At 35.9% G+C, this 22,990-nt stretch overlaps 1 protein-coding gene across 5 annotated transcripts in view; it reads left to right on the top strand.

Moving 5' to 3' along the window:
* Positions 1-1,086: 1,086 nt before the first annotated feature.
* The window catches only part of Jupiter (microtubule-associated protein Jupiter), a 145,593-nt gene continuing 123,689 nt past the window's right edge, over positions 1,087-22,990 (top strand). For 2 of the 5 annotated variants that reach the window (XM_089728544.1, XM_089728543.1), the window contains exons 1-2: positions 1,087-1,316; positions 7,934-8,032. In XM_089728544.1, the coding sequence (XP_089584670.1) occupies positions 1,258-1,316; positions 7,934-8,032 (158 nt within the window). In that variant the 5' untranslated portion in view covers positions 1,087-1,257. The remainder of the gene's footprint in view (positions 1,317-7,933; positions 8,033-22,990) is intronic. The other 3 variants (XM_089728548.1, XM_089728545.1, XM_089728547.1) reach the window with 3 other exon arrangements.

The following is a 22,990-nucleotide window of genomic DNA, read 5'->3' as shown; positions in this document are numbered from 1 at the left end:
AAACAAACAAACAAATCTTTCCTCTTTATAATATTAGTATATATATAGATAGCGACCCGCCCTCGCTTCGCTTCGGAAACATTAAAACACACATGAAACCAAAAAAATAAAATAAAATAAAAGTAGCCTATGTTCATCAGGGACAATGTCGGCTTCTAATGGAAAAATAATTTTTCAAATCGGTCCAGTAGTTTCGGAGCCTATTCGAAACAAACAAACAAACAAATCTTTCCTCTTTATAATATTAGTATAGATAGCGACCCGCCCTCGCTTCGCTTCGGAAACATTAAAACACACATGAAACCAAAAAAATAAAATAAAAAAAAAGTAGCCTATGTTCATCAGGGACAATGTTGGCTTCTAATGGAAAAAGAATTTTTCAAATCGGTCCAGTAGTTTCGGAGCCTATTCGAAACAAACAAACAAACAAATCTTTCCTCTTTATAATATTAGTATATATATAGATAGCGACCCGCCCTCGCTTCGCTTCGGAAACATTAAAACACACATGAAACCAAAAAAATAAAATAAAAAAAAAGTAGCCTATGTTCATCAGGGACAATGTTGGCTTCTAATGGAAAAAGAATTTTTCAAATCGGTCCAGTAGTTTCGGAGCCTATTCGAAACAAACAAACAAACAAATCTTTCCTCTTTATAATATTAGTATAGATAATCTGAATTTTAAATGATAAAACTTCGTTTATTAGTACTTAGTACAGAGTAAAAATAAAATTTTTGAACTGAATTTGTTAGAGATTTACCTGCATTTGTTATAACATGAAAACGCTAAAGCGTGTCCAACTAACTAAACAAGATAGCGCCATTGTTAATCCCTTTTACGACATTAAGGCGTTTAGCTGCCTTTGATTTTATAGGCCTCATATCTGCATATATTTTGTTAGTACGACAGCTTCGAAATTTGTTCTGCAAAATTAAATCTGAAAATATTTGAAATAGTGCCTTATAAGTATTACGAGCAAGGAAGTAAGTCGTTATTCTAGAATATAACATAGGAGGTCACTTGGTACACCTACAACGATCACCCACGCTGTTAGTGTCATAAAATTATAAGCAACGGCAGTAATACATTCAAACTCGTTTCAACTCGCATACGGATATTACTGATATGTATTAAAAGATAAACAAAAGTCACACTTGACATTTGGTTGCGTGCTTTTGCTATATGTAATTGTATTCTATCTTTTGGCTTACGATAGATTTTGCTCTAAATTTTCTGTGAATCAAAGTGTTTGTGAAATGTCGTCTACTTTAATGTTTGTTGGCCTTCCGGAGGATTCCAAGAGCTCCATAACCAAGTGAGTTTGTTAATTATAATCTAGATAATATGGTTCATCCAATTTATTATTAAGTTTGTATTCTGTATTTCCTTACGTTTTCACGATCTTTTTACACATAAAAGCATCATCTAACAGCAAAGCAGTTATTTAAAACGTGATAGTAAAAGCCTCTTCGAATATTTAAAAACGGTAGGTAATAATATTCACATAAATATTTTTATGCACTTACATTTTAAAAGTATATTGATTAGTAAATAGCATTAGATAGATTAGTAGATAAATAGTAAATATAATTGATTTAAATACTAAAATTCGGGATGTTAAGAAGTGTCGCAAATAAAATTCGACTTTTGCAAAAAAAAAAACAAAATAACATAGGTAAATTAAATTTTAGTTTTATCTAATTTATCAAATATCAAATACGTTCGGGTGGCATTAATGAATTTTGATTTATTGACCTTTCCGTAATGAGTATACAGGCCCAGAAAAATAATATCTAATGTCATTTCATCCGGAAGGCCGGAACGTGTCGATGTCTTGTTATGTTGGATTCCCCGGATCCACACTCGATGCTTTTAGGCCTCTCAGACACCGGTGACCGTTCTCGTAGAACTCGTCGATGACGACTAAGAGTTCGACGAGCGAACTAACCCATAGACGCAGTCCACTGAGTTTCTCATCGTATCTTCTCAGTGGGTCGCAAATCGGATCCGCTGGTAGATTTTTCGAAGCACGGGTCTTGTTAGGGCTAGCGTTAGCAAATTCTCTCAGGTTGAACCCGTGAGCTGACTTACTTGTCCGCGTTTAGTTGGAATACCCACTTAGGAAAGGAAAAAAAAAGGATCTGAAGTCGTGGATTGGCCTGCCGTTTTCTTATGTAGTCATTGTATTATCTATATCTATTTATTTACATATATATTTTTTTAACAAATCTTTAACGTTTGAGCAATCACTATAAATAAAGATGGTGGTTAGCATTAATCTATGTCTTTATTGATATATTGAAAGTAGACAAATGAACACAATAACAATAAAAAAAATTGAAAATTTTGTTTACTGGTGGTAGGACCTCTTGTGAGTTCGCACGGGTAGGTACCACCACCCCGCTTATTTCTGCCGTGAAGCAGTAATGCGTTTCGGTTTGAAGGGTGGGACAGCCGTTGTATCTATACTGAGACCTCAGAACTTATATCTCAAGGTGGATGGCGCATTTACGTTGTAGACGTCAATGGGCTCCAGTAACCACTTAACACCAGGTGGGCTGTGATATCGTCTACTCATCTAAGCAATAAAAAAAAAAAAAACTTGCTCCATAATATAATATGTATTTGTGCACTATATTCATATTATTATTTGAACTTTTAGCGTAATTGAAAGTGTAGGATGTTTGTGATTAATTCAACTCCGAGTACGTGGGCGGCGCTTGCGCATTTGCCTTGGGTCTTCCAATTAAGGGAAAGGCTGGCTTGTTTCTGTTGCAGTCGTTTATTTACTCAAATTAGGTCTTATTGTCTAATATTATTTCAGTTAAACGAAGCTTTTGATTGTTATACAAAAATGGCTGTATTTAAAAGCCGACGTAAAGTTTCATCACGTAGATGCATAAAATCTTGATGAAATACATTGATTTCGTATTTTTTTAATAATGTAAAAAGTCATTGTGGCTTAAGCTGTCGATAAGGCACCCGCCGTTATCGCAAAATGTATCGTATGTGTTAAAATCTCGCATACTCAGCAGTAGAGAGCGGCTTGGCTCTACCCCTGACATTGCTGCCGCCCATTAGCGATGGTAACCACTCACTATCTCCGTATACTCTCGTAAAAGGGAAATAAAAATAATATACCAATTTTTCTAAGGAAATATATACTTAACACGTGTTCACGAATGACTTCCACGATGATGAAATAGCATCGTGTAATAAAATCAAACATGTAAAAAGATCAAGTAGATCGTTAGAGTTAACAAAATCGAAAAGTATACAAATCTCCATGAAATAAAGAAGGAATAATTTGGTAAAATCGATACTTAATAAAGTTATATTACACCCTTCAATTGCACCTTGAGTTAAGTGCACTGGTGTGTGGATAATGTGATTACCAGGGCTCAGACAGGAGTGTGGTAACAGGATACGAGAACGGGTTCTTCGAAGCCATACACAGTTTTGTTGTGGCATGTGCCATGTCTGGTATTTCCGACATCTAACACCGTATGTATATTTCTAAAATAAGCAAATAAACGCTAGTGTAAAGCCAAATGACGCATTTTGATATCTGGTGTCGGAACATTCATAAATGCAATGCTTTCACGCATAACGGCCGTCTGGTGTAGTGGTAAGTGACATACATGGTCACTACACAAGGGGGTTGCGGGTTCGAATCCCGCCAAGGGAAGATATTTGTATGATAAATATAAATGTATTTTCCAGGGTTATGGATGTATATTAAATATATGTATGTGTATAATAAAAATCTTACATTTATTTCCGTTATCTGGTACCTGTAACACAAGTTCTTTACGAACTTATCACGGGACCGGTTAACGTGGCGTGATTGTTAGTAAATATTTATTTATTATTTCACAGCAGATTTCTATGAATATGTTTTATAATGTCGGGTTTAATACACACGCCATTTTCTATGAGGTAAGTATGATGGAGACATGGTATGCTAATGTTTCCTCCGAACAACGGTGAAAATTTCCAACTGGGTGGCCCGATAGCTTGTTTACGATCGTTAATAAAAGTGGGTTTCCATGTTTCAACATGATTTTGTTTGTATTTACTCCGTTTTTGTAATCTCGTAGTAAAACCGATTGACCATAATCGTATGTGTGGGATCGAGTTAGCAATTGGAAGATTTACCTAAAATTATCAACGGAAACTAGATCGCCTACAGAGAATTAAGATTTGGTAGTATCAAAATTGTAACAGAAGCTTCCAGAATGTGAAGCGTCAGTGGAGACGGGTGCGGTCACGCACGGGCTGGCGTCGTGTCGAACAATGGCGGCGCTCCCTCGCGGAAACCACACGCTATTATATGGTTCGCTGCTAATGCCACTGTCGCTGGTAGGCCGCTTCTGAGGTATCACAGTGATTATGTCTAGACTTTTCGCTCACTACTTATTAGATCCTGTGGCTATTGAATACCTACGCATCAATGAATTTATTTATTCGCAAATAAACTTCGGAATAATTGAATGAAGATTCCAAGAAATTTACATTGTTGGTGTTCGGACAATTTTTATTCAATTATGACTTGCTTTTCACCGTGTAGTAAATTTGGAATAATTTCTCTAGAATCTCTAAATATGTTTCACCCATTCCAAAATTCTAATTAAATTGAAACTTACCACTCTTATCAAGGACCAATGAAAATACATTAATTCTTGTATGTATTTTTTCCCATACTACACTCGTATTTTTTAGAATCATTTTGTTTGACAACCTAATTCTTATTTTACGTGTAATATATTTTTTTAATTATAAGAATCAGGTAACCTTGCATTGCAATAGAACATTGCAATAGAACGAACTTTCCGTATTTAAATTTTTCTATATTTGCGGCTAACTTATTTCTAAAGCGTGTTTTTTTATTTTTGTAGACTATTTTGTAGTTATTTTCTTGGTTATCTTTTCTGTTACTGAACAAGTTTTGAAATGGACATCCAGTTATAATACAAATAATTTAATTACCTATTATAGTGAGCGAAAATGTCTCTACGCTAAATATGGTTGTTCAAGGCTATCTTAAGTTTTTATTCGAATCAAGGATTCTTCTAAATTTAAAATTCAAACGTTACCATATTTATTTATCGTCTATAAAATTCAAGCCTTTGTTTTTTTAATAATCTGTAGCTAATAATAGTTTCCGTGTACGAGGCGGGAGAAAGCAATTAATATTACAAAACATTTCAAATTCTGACATCACGTTTCAAGATGGCGTTTATGGTGTGGCCAGGACCGTGGGGTGTGGTAACCTCTCAGAATCATGTACGTGATGAGCTCTGAAAAGTGTATTTTTTTAATGTACTTTTGATTGTTTGTTTATCTCACCGTCTCGGTTACGACGCTGTTAATTAAAGGGCTAGATCCCGTGGCTATAAAACAGATAGTACCAATTAGCGTCCATCATACGATACCGCAGGGCTTTGTTTACTCTGGTCCGAAGAGAATAAATTGATTTGTTAGTCGATCAAATTAAGGAACGCTTTATTGCTGACAAATTGTTTCTTTTTTAATGTTCACTTTTCAAGGTAGATTACTCATACTGTTTTACTAAAATTTACGTCGTGTTTGTTGTACCTTGTACATGTATGTGGTAAATTTTAAGAATGAACATTTGGGTATATTCATTATATGTTTTCAAAACATGTATGTTCATTCATCAAAATCTTTGATATTATTATCCTGTCAAATTTAAAAGTAGTTTTACGTTTTAATCTCGCCTTTTTTTAAATAGTCATTATATTATCTGTGACGTTCCGAATACTCTAGGTCTCGGACTTTTTGGCGGGAACGCGAGGAGTGAAGTTGTGTGATTTGTTTTATTTTGTCTATTTAGTGTTTCTTCAGGTTTAAATGTGTAATAACGGTGGTTTATTAACCGTTTAATATCTGTGAAAGTGCACAAATGTGGGAAAATGAAACAAAGCCGCTGGACGTAGCTTCTCGGGATCCTCCAAAAAGTCCACTAAAAAAATTTCAGTAAATAACCACCATTTTACTGAGATTATATTTCATCCCATATCACCTCATTTCATTTAATTTTATCCCAGTTGATTAATGTTTCAAATTAATCATCTTCATTTCATTTATCTCCATATTATCATTTTTCATAAAAATAAGAATTAAAATTAAAATAAGACATGACTTAAATGTCTTAGTGACCAGGTCATAAAATCTCTTAAAAAAAAAAACTAGGTCTCGGACAACAGAGTGATTAAACCGTAAAAGTATTTTTTTATTAAGTCTTCGAATCGCGATAGTTAAAGGAAATATTATCAGTTTATATTTTTGATAATAACTTTGATATCTTTCAATGGATATCATGATCTCAGTTAGCTTGAGCTCAGATCTGTGTCAAAATTGATTTCATCGCTATTTATCTAACTTACTGGTAATTAGACGGTCCACAACCAGTCTAACTACAATCAACTACAGCTTCAAAAAAACTACGCGTACTATTTGATTTTAAATTATATTACATATGAGATAATAATAGTATCGGTGGATCTTATGCGTTTTATTGTCAATCCTGTAATCTCCATTTGGGAAATTGTAAATAGGACCTGAAAAAAAAAACATACATACACCAACATGATAAGATGTTACGTAAATGCTGTGTGTGTGTTTTGTACATTATTTTCTTCACCAACGCAATATACCAACCACAACCCTCTACGCTACCCTTGATTGACTGGTGGAGGAAGCTTTAGGCATTAAAACCGCCACTGTATTCTTGTGTATAAAGTGAAATAAATAAATAAATGCAAGTACCAGTTTGAGTGAGATTAACCGCTTACCGTCTGGTGGGCCTTGTAGTAGTCTGCCGAGGATGACGATAAAAAAAAAAATGTTGAGAAAATGATGGATAATAACAATAATAACCGGGGACAATTCACACTCTGTCATCTGGATCCTAACTAGAATTCCCTTGAATGGGAACCAGGGACTGACATATGCACATAATATACGTTAGGTGTATATGTATTATACAATCAATCAAAGAGTAAACAAGCCTGTTCATCACACAAAAGCAGCCCACTGAGTTTCTCGCCGGATCGCGTTTCCGATCCGGTGGTAGATTCTGCGAAGCATTGCTCTTGCTAGGATTAGTGTTAGCAACGTCGTCAGGTTTGAGCCGCGTGAGCTCACCTACTAGTTAAGGTTACGCTGAAATAGCTTCTCAAGGCTCTCTTAGCTTAGGCAGGAAAGAAAAAGAAGGATTGTCCTATAAACGAATCGAATCCACGACCCTTGGCTAAGCAGTCAGGAGCGATATCTACCTCACCAACGAATCAGTACATGATCCTATGATTGCATCAACCTTGCTCTATGCGTTTAGTGATTTCCGAAATAACACGTAAGCGACAAATATGTCTTTGTTCTTGAACAAAAGCCGAAAATTATGTATCATCATCTCGAAAATTGTAGGCGAAGGTGTATCATTACGTGAACAGAGAATGCATGCAGACAAAAGAATAAAAAATCTAAGTCCAAAAACCCGTACATAACTTTCACCAATAATGTTCCACAAAGATATATATATGTATCTATTAATTTTATGTAAAGGTTGAATTGAATCGGCTTAAGTAGTAATTGTAGAGTATTTTTGCATTCTGAATATTTATGTAACGAAGAAATCGTTTGTTTCTGTTTGGAATAGCTTTATTCCAAACTATGTATTATAATTACGGGTTCAGCATTTTGGTTCAAGGCAGGCGATCGATTCCTTTATTGTTTATGTGGGTGGGTAACTGTGGCTAAACTTCAATCATAAAGTACCTCGTACTTAAAAATTATTAGGCACTTGATTTCGTTTCCAACTGTTTTAGGTTAAATCCAACGCTCATTCCTTCCCCATCCGTTCCATATGTTTTCCTTCCCATCGAAACCTATACCTGTCCCTTTTTGCAGGTTGACTTCAACGACCGAGTCGAAGAGTGTGGGAGAACTTAGCTACGTCGATCTGGAGAATTCGGCTGTCAACACTTGCATCGACCTGGTCGAGTTGCGGTAAAGTTCTAATAATGCATTTATTTAATCTTTTTTCTCTTTATTTTTATCATATTATTGTATTCGTTCACCGTTACTGCTTCATGCTCTATTCGTGCTCTACACTTATTCAGATTCCGTCCATCCTTCTGGGATTAATAAATGCTGAATTATTAAATAAAAGTATCACAATAATTGCATCGACATTTTTTTGATTTTCACTTAGTTTTGTACTACTGGAAACTACAAATCAGCGAAGTTGGTCAGAACCACATTCATAGCATCTTGCTGACAGCATGATTGAACTAGGTAATCTTGTTATACTCATGTTGTGATCGCTCGCACTACCGACATTGATGTTACGAATAGGCTGGTAGAAAATATTAACATTTTCAACTCTTTATTACGTTCACTTAAACGATTTTACTATTTTTTTTTGCTCAGTAGACAATCCATGTTATGGATAAAAAATGCATTTAATCTATCCTCTTTCAAGAATAACATCGTTTGTCATCTTAAATTTTTATTTTTATTGCCTAGATGGGTGGACGAGCTCACAGCCCACCTGATGTTAAGTGGTTACTGGAGCCGATAGACATCTACAACATAAATGCGCCACCCACCTTGAGATATAAGTTCTAAGGTCTCAAGTATAGTTACAACGGCTGCGCCACCCTTCAAACCGAAACGCATTACTGCTTCACGGCAGAAATAGGCGGGGTGGTGGTACTTACCCGTGCGGACTTACAAGAGGTCCTACCACCAGTGAAATTGTTGAATGTCTTCGTTTTATTTAACTTTCAATTCTACGTTTCATAATTATTACCTTGTTCTAAAGCGATTAAGCGATTGCATTCAAATCTTTTTAAATCGTCGATCTCTTGCTTGTTGTTTTCAATAACAAAACAAAAGAGACAATGTTCAGTGAATACTAATTTTAATAGTCTTAGAGAAATAAAAATTATTTAGTTCCAAATAATGAACCTTAATTGAATCAATGCTAAGTTTTGGTATAATTTCATTTTAATTCCTTGCGGGCTTGGGTTATGTGCATCCCGGTGTTTCGAAGAGTTACGACAGAGCCATCTGTCAGAGCAACCTAATCGGTTTGGTTACTAAATTTCTACGTCCTCTTCGCTCGCTATCTCCAAGGAATAACCTGGCCCGCCCACATTCAAGAAAATTTTATAGTTCATAGGGTTGTACGGTAGTAAATAATTGATGAAACTTTTACGAACTTATTTTACTGTACTGTAGTACCTTATTTGGGTGTTTCTCAGTTCTGTGCGTTTAAAAGAAACTTTCAGCAGAACTAAACTATGAGTTATTGCTGAAATTTAAATTAGGATTAACTTTATCCCATAATTTCTGCACCACAACTAAAGTAGGGACTGAACATTTATTATTTATAGCAATAATTTATGGTCTAATAGAAATTCGGCAACTTTAGACATTGGCATGAGTCAAATACAAATAATCTTGCATGAACAATTAGGTGTAAAAAAGTTGTTTTCCCGATGGATACCGCATTCTCTCTGTGAAGAGCAAAAAGCCGCTCGCGTTACTTGGTGCGTCAGAACTCTCGGAAGATTCCACGCAGGATCCTCAAATGCTGTATACAACATTGTATCAGGTGACGAATCCTGGATATACGCGTACGAACCCGAAACAAAAAACCAGTCACGAGTTTGGGTGTTCGAAAATGAGTTAAAGCCAACAAAAATTGTTCGTTCACGGAGTGTTGCAAAAAAAATGGTGGCCACGTTTGTCTCCAAAACCGGCCATGTTACGACTATTCCTCTTGAGGGACAAAGAACGGTTAATGCAGAATGGTATGCTAGCATTTGTTTGCCACAGGTCGTTTCTGAACTCCGTAAAGAGAACTGCAACCGCCGCATCATCCTCCATCACGACAATGCGAGTTCTCACACCGCGCACAGGACAAAAGAGTTTTTAGAGCAAGAAAACATAGAATTATTAGACCATCCGCCGTACAGCCCCGACCTAAGCACTAATGATTTCTATACTTTCCCTAAAATAAAGAATAAATTGCGTGGACACAGATTTTCATCACCTGAAGAAGCTGTGGACGCCTACAAAACGGTCATTTTGGAGACCCCAACTTCCGAATGGAATGGTTGCTTCAATGATTGGTTCCATCGTATGGAAAAATGTGTCAAATTTCGCGGAGAATACTTCGAAAAGCAATAAATACATTTTTAAATAGTAATGTTGTGTCACTTCGTTGATTCCCGAAATTTTCAGTGCCACCTATGTACTACACGTTTAAATTTGAAGAAACACTAAATTAACAAAATAAAACAATTCACACAACATCACACCTCGCGTACTCTCTATGGGTTGCGATAAGCGCTAAATGCGGGGAAAGCCTTGAAGATCTCGTGTAAATGGACTACAGCAATAAAAAAAGGCACTAAATCATCATAACGTATTATTCCTAAAATGTAGCAATCAAAATTAATTTAAAGAAAACAAAACATTAAATTTAACAAGTAAAACTTAAAGGATAAGCGTTTTTTGTCGTGTTCTCTTCGTTACATAAGCATCATTTCAGCGGAGGCATGTGACATTGTCGAAAGTACCAAAAGGCAATCGGTCCCAGCCCCGCCTGGCACCCGGTCTTATTTATGCCGAACCGAATTCGATGGGTCGATAAAACAAATAATGTTCCCGTGATTGATGGACCCTCGTCTGCAGAACGCGAACCTACATAGTCTATTGTCGTCGCACTAATAAACTTAAAACGGTTTAGTTTTTTTCTATTGTATGAGAGCGCTGGAAGCCTACTTCTATTCAGGCCAGTAGGTGGTATCCAGTTTTTGTAAGCTGTTGTTAATTTTTAGCTTAAAAGGTACTGTTTTATGTATTTTTTATTTATTTATCATTTTCGGAAATACAGGCTTCTAAATACTAAATACATACATTCACACATACTCGTTACAATACATACACATAGATTCTAAATACAGGGAAAATACTATTCTTCTCTAAATGTGTGTATTTTGCTCATGAACTAGTTTTAATGTTTGATTTTCCAATCTGTGAATGTATATATGTACGATATATATGTATATCGTCTTTTTCAATTTCATAGGAATGATAGTTCTGGGAGTCATTATGTTTGAATGCGTGTAAATATTCTTTCCATTTTGAATAGCACGCATAAAATGTACCTAGTTATGTATATTTTATACGTATATACTTTTATATATTTTATTGCAATAAGATGTTAATTTGAGAGGTTGTAGATTAATTGCCGTTCATTAGTAGATAGATTAGATAACTATCTCATACCGATTAAGGTTGAGCTAAACGTGTTGATTATTATAACAAGCCATTTATTTCCTTCCTACACGACATGTCTGTTTAAAATTTTACTTTGCGTATTGGAAACAGAATGAGTCATTAGGAATGATTTAAAAACGTATGTAAAAGAGGTTTCGTCAAGTTCATTGAATATTTCGTAGTTACTATAATTTGTATAATTTATCTGTACTTTGGAGCATTGTTTACAATTTGTATCATCCATACATTTGTTTCGTGACGTCACGATATTGCTGAGAATCTCTTGAAGCCTCTAGTTTGTACATTTATGAGTAGGACTGAAGGATTTATGACTCGCGAGAACCGATGGAGTGCTTTCTTTGGTTTTCGCAAGTTGTACACATAATTAAAACTACTTTTACGGTTTAATCTCACGTTTTTATTGTCATTTTATTATTTCCGACCTTCCGACAACTTTACAGCTCACAGATTTGAGTAGTAGTCGTCGTGGCCTAAAGGATAAGACGTCCGGTGCATTCGTGTGTAGCGATGCACCGGTGTTCGAATCCCGCAGGCGGGTACCAATTTTTCTAATGAAATACGTACTCAACAAATGTTTACGATTGACTTCCACGGTGAAGGATCGTGTAATAAAAATCAAACCTGCAAAATTATAATTTGCGTAATCACTGGTGGTAGGACCTCTAGGGAGTCCGCACGGGTAGGTACCACCACCCCGCCTATTTCCGCCGTGAAGCAGTAATGCGTTTCGGTTCGAAGGGTGGGGTAGCCGTTGTAATTATACTGAGACCTTAGAACTTATATCTCAAGGTGGGTGGCGCCTTTACGTCGTAGATGTCTATGGGCTCCAGTAACCACTTAACTCCAGGTGGGCTGTGAGCTCGTCCACCTATCTAAGCAATAAAATAAAAAAAAAGAATTCGACCGTAAAAATAAAACGTAAAAGTAACTTTAATCACATTTATGAGTAACTAAGAATTTGTTACGTTGGGTTTGTCGTAAGCCAAAGTAACAAATTTTGGTAAATTCATTTAGTACTCCAAAGCTTTGTAGCGGTTAATATTGTTTCGAAAAATAAATCTTAGTGAATCGCATTATACGCTTTAGAAAACGGCGTTGGTAGTAATTTGTGCTGTGACTTTCTTTATATGAGTGGCAAGTGATAAATTGAACTAATTACTCGTTCGTAGACCTAGTAGGGTTGATGATCGTATTAATTTTAGAGAGCGATTATGTATTGCAAATTAAACTCAAAAAAAATGTTGCTCGAATAGATTATGTAAAGAGAAGATTACCGGATTTATTTTGTTTTATAGTCTGTGTTATCTTACTATTTTTATTATATAAATCTATCGAACTTCCAGTAACCGCTTAACACCAGGTGGACTATGAGCTCGTCCACCCATCTAAGCAATAAAAAAAGAGTAATTAAAAAAAAAAGAACTGGCTTGGGAAAGAAGTAAATGGGTACAAATCACAGATGGGCACGATCCTCATTAGTGAGGGACCGATCAAGAAGAAGCATATCTTCCTGATGCTAAGCTACTATATGTGAATTTGTATACCAGTGAATAATGAAAATAATTTTATTTATATATATAGATAGATATATATAGATAGATAGGATAGACGAAGACACGGCCTAATGGATGTCACACGGTCACTGGAGTCCATGGACATGAAAGTCATCGTTTACTTTGAGGCGTGAGTCCGCAGTTCCAATTGTATTGGAATTACGGTCATTCTGTTCTTTAACCTGGAACGATGGCTTCTTCGAAACCGAACCTTTAGCATAATCTGAGTTGAGCGGATCCACAAAATGACCTCCCCGTTCTATGTCCAGCGAATCTTTATCATAAAGTATAATCTAAAATCGTCGTCGTTCGTTCATCGTTTCAGCCTATCGCCGTCCACTGCTGAACATAGGCCTCTCCAATAGATTTCCAGTGCGACCGGTCCATTGCCACCTGCATCCAACGAGACCCAGCGCTTTTCACTAGGTTGTCGGTCCATCTAGTAGGTGGCCGTCCCACACTGCGTTTGACACTGGTCGCCACTCCAGGATCTTTCTGCCCCATCGACCGTCCTCTCTTCGTGCTATGTGGCCGGCCCATTGCCACTTCAGTTCACTAATTCTACGGGCTATGTCAGCAACTTTCGTTCTTCTACGGATCTCCTCATTTCGGATTCGATCACGTAGAGAAATGCCGAGCATAGCCCTCTCCATAGCTCGCTGCGCGACTTTGAGCCTTCTAAAAAGATCCCTAGTGAAGCACCACGTCTCCGAGCCGTAAGTCATCACTGGTAACACACATTGGTTGTACGCCTTTGTCTTAATCTAAAATAATTTATTGTTATGTTTCGTCATCTTTTTTTTTTGCAATAATATTTTCGGTTTTCAGTACTTTCAAAAACTTCAAACTTCAACTTTCATCAAAACCACTTGTTGAGGTTATTTTAAATTTCTTTATGCCTTTGGGCATCCCTTCGAGTCTACAGAGGGCTAGACTTACAACACCGCTGTCATTAGATGGTGTATTTATGATTCTGTGCTCTCTTCACCGTGAGAGAGCGTTGCACACTGCGCACCCCCCACTGGCCTGGTTCGTTTTGCAACCAACATGTGATATTAAGCTTATGTTGTAAATTTATATCGTTCATCATTCTTTTCATTAAGGACGTGAAAGTTCTCACTGTAATTTTTTTTAAATTTTTTTTATTGCTTATATTGTTGGACAAGCTCATAGCCCACCTGGTGTTTGTTAAGTGGTTACTGGAGCCCATAGACATTTACAACGTAAATGCGCTACCCACCTTGAGATATAAGTTCTAAGTTCTCAGTATAGTTACAACGGCTGCCCCACCCTTCAAATCGGAAGGCATTACTGCTTCAAGGCAGAAATAAGCAGGGCGGTGGTGCCTACCCGTGCGGACTCACAAGAGGTCCTACCACCAGTAAGTATTAGCGGTAGCTAAATTTTAAGGATCATTTACGAAGCTAATTTGAAGTTCTTATTATTTAAAGAGAACTTGGTTGAATATTAGTTCAAAACAACTTGCATTGTTTTTTTTTATAAAAAACACTCCCGCTCTGGCTTCTGTCGAGCTCAGCATATTCCTGTACCTACTTAATTTAATGAATGGGTGTAGTAATCTGTGACATTTAAAAGTTTATCTTCGATACTTTGGCGTGTGTGTGTGTGGAGCTTCGCCGTTGCTGCCCTGTTTTACTGTCAGTATTCAAAACAAAAGAAATAAATTAGTAGCAGTAAATGATACGTATTTTATAAAGATAGCACTTACCAAAACTAATAAACTTACCAAAAATAACAGACACAAAAATATCACTAGAAGAAAAATCGCTAGCAGTTACATACCTAACTGCTCTTTGTTTTTCGAGAATTTGAAATATGGAATTTTTATAATTAATGATTTTGCGATTAATAATAATTTGTTACCTAAACAGATAGTTACTGGATAAGGTTACTTTATATAGTGTATTGTAATGAAGGTTTGTTGTTTATCGCGGATGTGTTCATGATTCATCGTTAATCCTGCGACATCTACCGGCGGCATTGACGTTCATGGTGTCCCATAGAAAACCGTATTTATGGACATGTCAGCCTCCGATAAATATTACTTGGAAATAAATTTAACGGGCTGCTAAGTTGATGACTTTCGAGGTGTGATAAAATAAATCACTGGTTTTTTTCTTTATATGGTCGCGTGGTTTATAGCTGATTTTATTTTGAACTTCATCAGAGTGCAGTCGGTATGTTCTATTTCGGAATTGTAATTGCTTCTAATATTTTTTAATATATTGAAACAATGACAAAGAAGCAGTTTTGTTAGTTTCTCATTGTATACAATTGTATATTTGTGAGTTGTTTTATTGTATAGATTGTGTTACTACTACATAATTGTTTAAATAATTGCGGTAATCTATATTATAAAACAATTATTTAAGGAGTTCAATAAACATTAAAATCGTGGTCAGAGCCCGTTAATGTTATTTAACGGGTATTTAGAAACGGTATTCTTGCTAATTTCACACATGCTAATATAAAAATATGTCGCATTCTTTTTATTTTCTACTAGCGACCCGCCCTCGCTTCGCTTCGGAAACATTAAAACACACATGAAACCAAAAAAAAAATAAAAAAAAAATAAAAGAAAGTAGCCTATGTTCATCAGGGACAATGTCGGCTTCTAATGGAAAAATAATTTTTCAAATCGGTCCAGTAGTTTCAAACAAACAAACAAATCTTTCCTCTTTATAATATTAGTATAGAGTATAGATTGAGACAAACATTGCAGCCTATTGCAAGTTACGTTTAAATTTATTTTCATTTTTTAAAGGCGCACATAATAACCGCAGGTAAATATTTTCATTACGGCTACAAGTTAATTTGCCTCGTGTTGATGGACAGCGTTTAATTGATGATTGATCTATCAATCATATCCAACGTATGCGCTTTAGCGGTATTAAATAATAGCTGGCTACACGAGTAATTAGTTTGTAAATTTACTCGTTCTAAATCTACGTAACACCGAAATGAATGTTTTGATAATGTTATCTAATTTGAAGAGTTTTTATGTAGCTCAGCGGATGTTGGTGAGTTTGACAGGTAGTCAGGTGTTCGTTTAAGGCTATTGATGTTCGAAGAAAAAAAATTAGGTTAGAATTTGAAATACTGCGCGTATCAATTTTATTATTAATTGCGGATAAGACGCATACATTCTAAATATATATGATTATTAAATTATAGTCAACAATATAGTTAGTATAATGCTTATTCAATTTTATAGTTTACCCGATTTTCAATATTAATTAGGTATGTTTTTCTTTTATTAACTCCCTTGTGTGAGTCATATTCATTTTAAGAATTGATATTTTGGTTGTGATACTTGTTGTGTTCACTTATGTCATAAAACCACCAAGTTAGCAACTTAGGTATTAAATACCGGAATAAAGCCCTTGCCATTTGAGTTACGGTCTCAATAAATTGGTGCTTTCCAACTGATCATGATGGACGTTTAGATAATAAATTGACAGATTACCTACTTGATGACTATTACAATGAATGATTGCAATGAAAGCTATAACCCTATAGAATGAATTCTGTATGCGCTTCCATAAAGACAGTCGAGTCTTGTTATGACTGCAATTTTTATTGAATTTAATTTATAATAGATTCTGTTGATGTCACGTCCCATGGGAACGTCATAAAATGTATCCTATGTCCTTCTCCTAGTTCTAAGCTACCTCCTCACCAATTTTCAGCCAAATCAGTTCAGCCGTTCTTGAGTTATAAATAGTGTAACTAACACGACTTTCTTTTATATATATAGATGAGCATTGGTCATCTGTTTATATAATCTTTAGAAGGCTGCTCTTATATTTGGCAGCTAAATTAAGCCACGTAGACGATTTGATAAATTAAAAAGGGTCCCAGGAAAATTCGACTTTATTGGCTTTGGAAATTAGTGATGACGGACTATTTTTAGCAGAGGACGTCTTGCTTTTATATTACTACGAATGATATTATAATGAAGGTAATAATAAAAAGAGAACCACCAAAAAATTAAAGTTACAAGTTATAGGGTGTATTAAGGTCGCGCGCGTATGTCTCAGTATCCTGCTTGTTTCTACTGTGAAGTAGTCATTTGTTTCGCTTTGAGGGGTAGAACTGTTCTACAAACTGTAGATCTGTTCTACAATACAATTGAGATTCCGATCATGTCTCAAGGTGGGTGGTTGCATTCGTATTGTGATGTCCATAGGCTCCAATAGCCACGTTAAACTAGTGCGGGATCGTCTACCAATTCACGCAGTAAGTTTTTATTTTTTTATTGTTGCTTATATGTGTGGACGAGCCCACCTGGTGCTAAGTGGCTACTGGCGCCCATAGACATCTACAACGTAAATGCGCTACCCTTCAGACCGAAACGCATTACTAATTCACGGTAGAAATAAGCGGGGTGGTGGTACCTACCCGTGCGGACTCACAAGAGGTCCTACCACCAGTAAAAAAGTGCACTTTAAAAATGAAAACTAGTTTTATTAAAGGATGGCTTCTTCGTTTATTTTTTATTTCTTTGATGCGTCCACGGAGTTGCCCTCTTGACTACCGTCTCCGGTCAATTTGTTACGAACGACAATTGTAAATTGCAATCAATCGAATCAAATAGCTTACGTGCTTGTCATGTACATTCTTGAACATCCTTCTTGACGTTTATTCATTTGATATTATTAACTAGACTAGCGGCCCCGCAGTAGTCGAGATTCGACTATAATTAATTGAAATTATAAGTTTAAACATTATTATGGTTCTATTGTCAAAAACTATTATACTTCTATAATCACAGATTTCACCAAGGCTACACTATAGACAAATAATATTAAAGATAAACAATATTAACCTATTTTTAATTTGACCACAGACTTTAAGCCTTAACTAAAGTTTGAAAATAAACAAAGATTATATACCTAATAAATGTTTTCTTTACTGGTATAATGTATATTTTATGCATTATTTAAAAAAAAAAAAACATTGTGCACTCCTTCTCTATATTCTCTATAAGTGTGGGAAATTTCATATTCCTCCGTCCGCGCGATTTTCGTAAAAAGGGATACAAAGTTTTGGCTTCACGTATTAATATATAGATAATCGTTCCATTGATTTAACAGATATAATGAGCACCTCTTTTTATAAATTAGGGTAGACCTAATGGGTAACCGATATGAGTAATGGCCACTTAGTTAGTAAAAAGAAATTTGTTATCCGCTTATTTGATTTCTACTATAGTTCACGAAGTAATGACCACGTAACAAGCAAAGAGAATTATGTAAAACTTAATGAGTTCTAATACGGGTTCGAAGTAATTATTTCATTAAATTACAATAATTTCATTTTAAATGTCGTTTCTAACATCGTGTAAGTAAATATGAAACACTGTTCGTTTGGAATGCTGTACTGTTGTGTAATGAAAGGTTGTCATTCAATAATCATAGGTGTACAAATTGTAGGGCTATTTAGTGTAGTACTTTTAGAGTTGGCATCCACATGGCACGTTAAATTAGTAACGGATTTTGTTTTAATATCCAATGCACTATGAGAGCAAATTCCAGAAATTTTTTGTGAAGCAGCTGCTCTTGAGTTGTTAGGTCTCTTTCGGAGGCGCTCGGACAGCTGTTAGCAAATCACATACGTCTTGGCTGAGCGTTTGCTCGCCCATCTGTCCTGGTGAAACGGGGAAGGGCTTAGGGCCACCAGTAATCCTTCCTTCCTAAAAAAATAAAGAAATTTGGTCTTGACTGTTATTAATAGTGGTAATTACTTACTTCTTGTAGCTATACTGATAGAACTTATATCTCAAGGTGGGTGGCGCATTTACGTTGTAGATGTCTATGGGCTCCAGTTACCACTTAACACTAGGTGGGCTGTAAGCTCGTCCACCCATTTAAGCAACAAAAAAAACTTCAACTTTTACTAATACATTAACGGGTTTATTAGCTAGTGTTGATGTTTTGTTGTTACCCACCGCTCGGAATATTACTTAGGCAGCGACACTATTCAGGTATTGCTAGAACATGTTAATTATAATAATTCGTGTACACCTATTTAAAAAAAAAAAAATTGCCTTAGTAGGCAGACGAGGGTACGGCCTGATGGTGAGTAGTTACCGTCGCCCATGGACTTCAGCAATGCCAGAGGCAGAACTAAGCCGCTGCCTACCGTTAAAATGTTATCATATATGCCTTTAACGCTCTTGGATTTTATTTTATTTAGAGCTAGGCCAAGAGCACCTAAATCACTTATCTGATGTTTCCATTCAATTTTATAAGCCGTCCGATTCGATTAGTGCGTTCTTCTCAAAAGAACGTACATAGTTGGAACTTGTAGTTTACTTGAAATCGAGTGGAGCGTTAGCGTACGCCGACTTTGTAATCTCGGGAATTCTATTAAACATTTTAAGTCGGTAGACATGATTAAATTCCTACAAACTGCCAGCCCTGTCCTGTGATGCAGGGAGTTCACACCCGAGCAGTGGGGGTTTTGCCTCGAGGTCCAATCCGCCCCCCGGAATGGGACGCGAGGACTCGACGGATGATTAAATTTCTTCTCAGCCGAAATACGAATTTTGTGACCTTCAGATCGCACAACATGCGATGTGGCGCTATTGAACATTAAAATTGTTTCATCCTACGTAGCATACAAACAAAATCTGTTTGTATTTTATTATCGTAAACTATCATTGGATTTACGCGTAATGTTGTACTAGGAATTTGTCTGAACGTTACTAAGGCTATTATAATAAATAATAAATAAATATTTACTAACAATCACGCCAGGTTAATTGGTCCCGTGATAAGTTCGTAAAGAACTTGTGTTACAGGTACCAGATAACGGATATAAATGTAAGATTTATATCCGTTATCTGTTTAAGATTTTTATTATACACATACATATATTTAATAGACATCCATAACCCTGGAAAAGACATTTATATTTATCATACAAATATCTTCCCTTGGCGGGATTCGAACCCGCGACCCCCTTGTGTAGTGACCATGTCACTTACCACTACACCAGACGGCCGTTATTGAATCTGTGTCGGTTCGTTTTGGTCGACGCTGAGGTTTAACAGGAAATGTTTTATGGGAACAAAAAGCGGTGCGTGCCTTTATAATTGTTTGGGACTTTCGAAACATATGTACGTGTTGCATTGTAATTTATATTATTAGAATATTGTTGAGAGTGTCATTGAGAGAGTTTCATTCGATCTGACAGCAATCTAAAATATATATCTTTATTTTGACTGTCTCGATGGAGCAATAATTAGCGCCCCTGATTGTTGCGCCGAGGGTTGTGGGTTCGGTTCCCGCATTGGGCAAACATTCGTGTGATTACCAGGTTTGTTTGCCCTTTGTCTGGGTGATTATTATCTATATATTATGTATATATTTAAACGTATATAAGTATGTATGTCAGTCTCTGGTACATACCATAGGGAATCCTAAATTGGGGCCTGATGACCGCGCGTCATTCGTTTTCATCTATCTATTTATTGTAGAGTATTGTTTGACTCTTGATTTGCTTTGTTTGAAAAAAAGTATTAGTAAAATTAAAGATCAGAAACAAACGTTAGATAACATTTTAAAGACCTGATCTAATGGATAAGATCCTCGATGATGATCGATACTCGTATTTTGTCTAGTATTTCTCAATTTGTGAAGGGATAATGTGTAATGAAATTAACAAATAAATAATATGGGACAAATCACGCGCAATTGTCTGGTCCCAAACTGGAATTTCTTGTAGTTTGTGAACCAGATACTGACACGTACTTATACACGTTTATTAATAAGGAGCAAACAAGCTTGTTCATCATACGAGTGTTGGCCTCGTGTGGGAATCGAATCCACGAGCTCGGCCAGCAGTGAAGCGCGTTAATTACTGTGCCACCGAATCAGTTAAAGTGTAATCATTACTTAATTTAGTACTGGTGATAGGGTGGTTTTATAAACTCACAATATGCGTCACATTCCTGCCGCTATCCTGCCACCCGGAATAAAGGTTGGGACAGTCCTTTACAATAAAATCGAATGAATTGAAGGTGGTTGTATTCACGCCGTGATGTCTATGCGCTCCGGTATCCTTAGCACCACATGGTTAGTGACGTTGTTCACCTATAAATAAAAAAAACATGTGTGCAATTCACACGTGGTAGAAGTGAAACCTTCAAAAATTAAAATACAATTATCCTAAATGTCTAAGTATATGTGTTATTAGAACATAATTGTAAATCATCTTTTATAGTATGAGGTAGCGCCCTCTGTGAATTGATATTTTAACTTCACGTATAATGTGTTCTATCTCATTCTTTCACCGGCTGAATCCTATACATTTATGTGTTTGTGTTTCTATGGACTTATTTTTTCGTTTCATCGAGTTTGAAATCATAACGATTCTAAAAAGTTTATTTTTATTTTTTATTGCTTAGATGGGTGGATGAGCTCACAGCCCACCTGGTGTTCAGTGGTTTATGGAGCCCATAGACATCTACAACGTAAATGCGCCACCCGCCTTGAGATATAAGTTCTAAAGTCTCAATATAGTTACAACGGCTGCCCCACCCTTCAAACCGAAACGCATTACTGCTTCACGGCAGAAATAGGCAGGGTGGCGGTACCTATCCGCGCGGTCTCACAAGAGGTCCTACCACCAGTAAAAAGTTTCACTTCTATACTATATTACTATAATAATATTATAAAGAGGAAAGATTTGTTTATTTGTTTGTTTCGAATAGGCTCCGAAACTACTGGACCGATTTGAAAAATTATTTTTCCATTAGAAGCCGACATTGTCCCTGATGAACATAGGCTACTTTTTTAATTTTTTTTTATTTTTTTTTTTTGGTTTCATGTGTGTTTTAATGTTCTGAAGCGAAGCGAGGGCGGGTCGCTAGTCAATAATAAAAATCTATTTAAATATCGCATTTCCTATTTTACTTTAACATCGCCCAAGAGCGCTTCCCTGTTGCGTTCGCGGAACTGAACTCGGGCGCAGTCGGGTCACTAACCTTGCGGAGATCGCCGGCCCGCGGCTCACCCTTCCAGACAATCGAACACTGTTGAAGGCTGAAACACCGAGAGCTTGTTTCACAATCGCAGTAACATTATCCGGTAGATAAAAGGACCGAAGCGAACTCATTATATCCACTATTCTGACAAAGGCTGATAGCAATATCCCCATAATAATGGAAACTAACTTTGAACTTTATCTGCGATAATTTAGGTGATCGTGAAATCGGCCCTAAAAGCGTTTTGTTACCATTTACAATGTACTTGCTCTGCTGCTTTGTATTTAGGTACATGAAGATAAGCATTTATAGACTGTAATAAAATTACGACCAATTTATAAAACATTGTAATTTTAAAGGAATACTTGAGAAACTTTCTTAAGGCATATAAAATATTTCATTACCTGTAGTTGAATAGAATTGGAATTGAATTGATTGTCAAAATGGTGAACATAATGCGATATCAAACTTTGGTATAGCATAAATCTAGTATTGAAAGAACTGTTGTAGTGTGCGCATCATTCAGTAATTAGTTGATTGATGATTATTCATAAATGTTTTACTGCTCCGCTTCTTTGGTATACGTATGTAAAATAGATCGAGTAACACTCGGTAGATGGGATTGCTTGTTTCTGAGTAGATTTTGTTTATATTACATGGTTTACTAAAAAAATAATTTTCAAAACACACGGACGAATTGGCGGATAGAGATAATATAGTATACACCTAAATATGTTGTAAGTAGTAGTAATGGATTTTAAAAATGAAAGTCGGATTATTCCTTCTTGATTTGGATCAAACATGAAAACTCATTCCTTTCCCTTATTGGCTTATTATCTATTAACTGAATTTCACCCACGTAGTTCAAGATAGATAGATAGAAAACTATTTATATCACAAACAAAATGTAGTTCAAAGGCGAACTTACTGTTTATTATTAGTTTGTGAGCATTATTTATTAGCTGGTCTTCATTAGATGATACAGAAAGCTTTTTTTTTTGTGGTAGCGCATGTACTGGTAAGTACGTACATGTAGTTCAAGTTAATGTTAAATTAGAATCGATTCGTTGTACATGACTGTTATTG

The sequence above is a fragment of the Bombyx mandarina genome, chromosome 07, assembly GCF_030267445.1.
Source record: "Bombyx mandarina strain Sakado chromosome 07, ASM3026744v2".
Classification (NCBI taxonomy): domain Eukaryota; kingdom Metazoa; phylum Arthropoda; class Insecta; order Lepidoptera; family Bombycidae; genus Bombyx; species Bombyx mandarina.
Note: the sequence above shows the minus strand (reverse complement) of the source record. Positions and strands in the feature narration are given on the sequence as shown.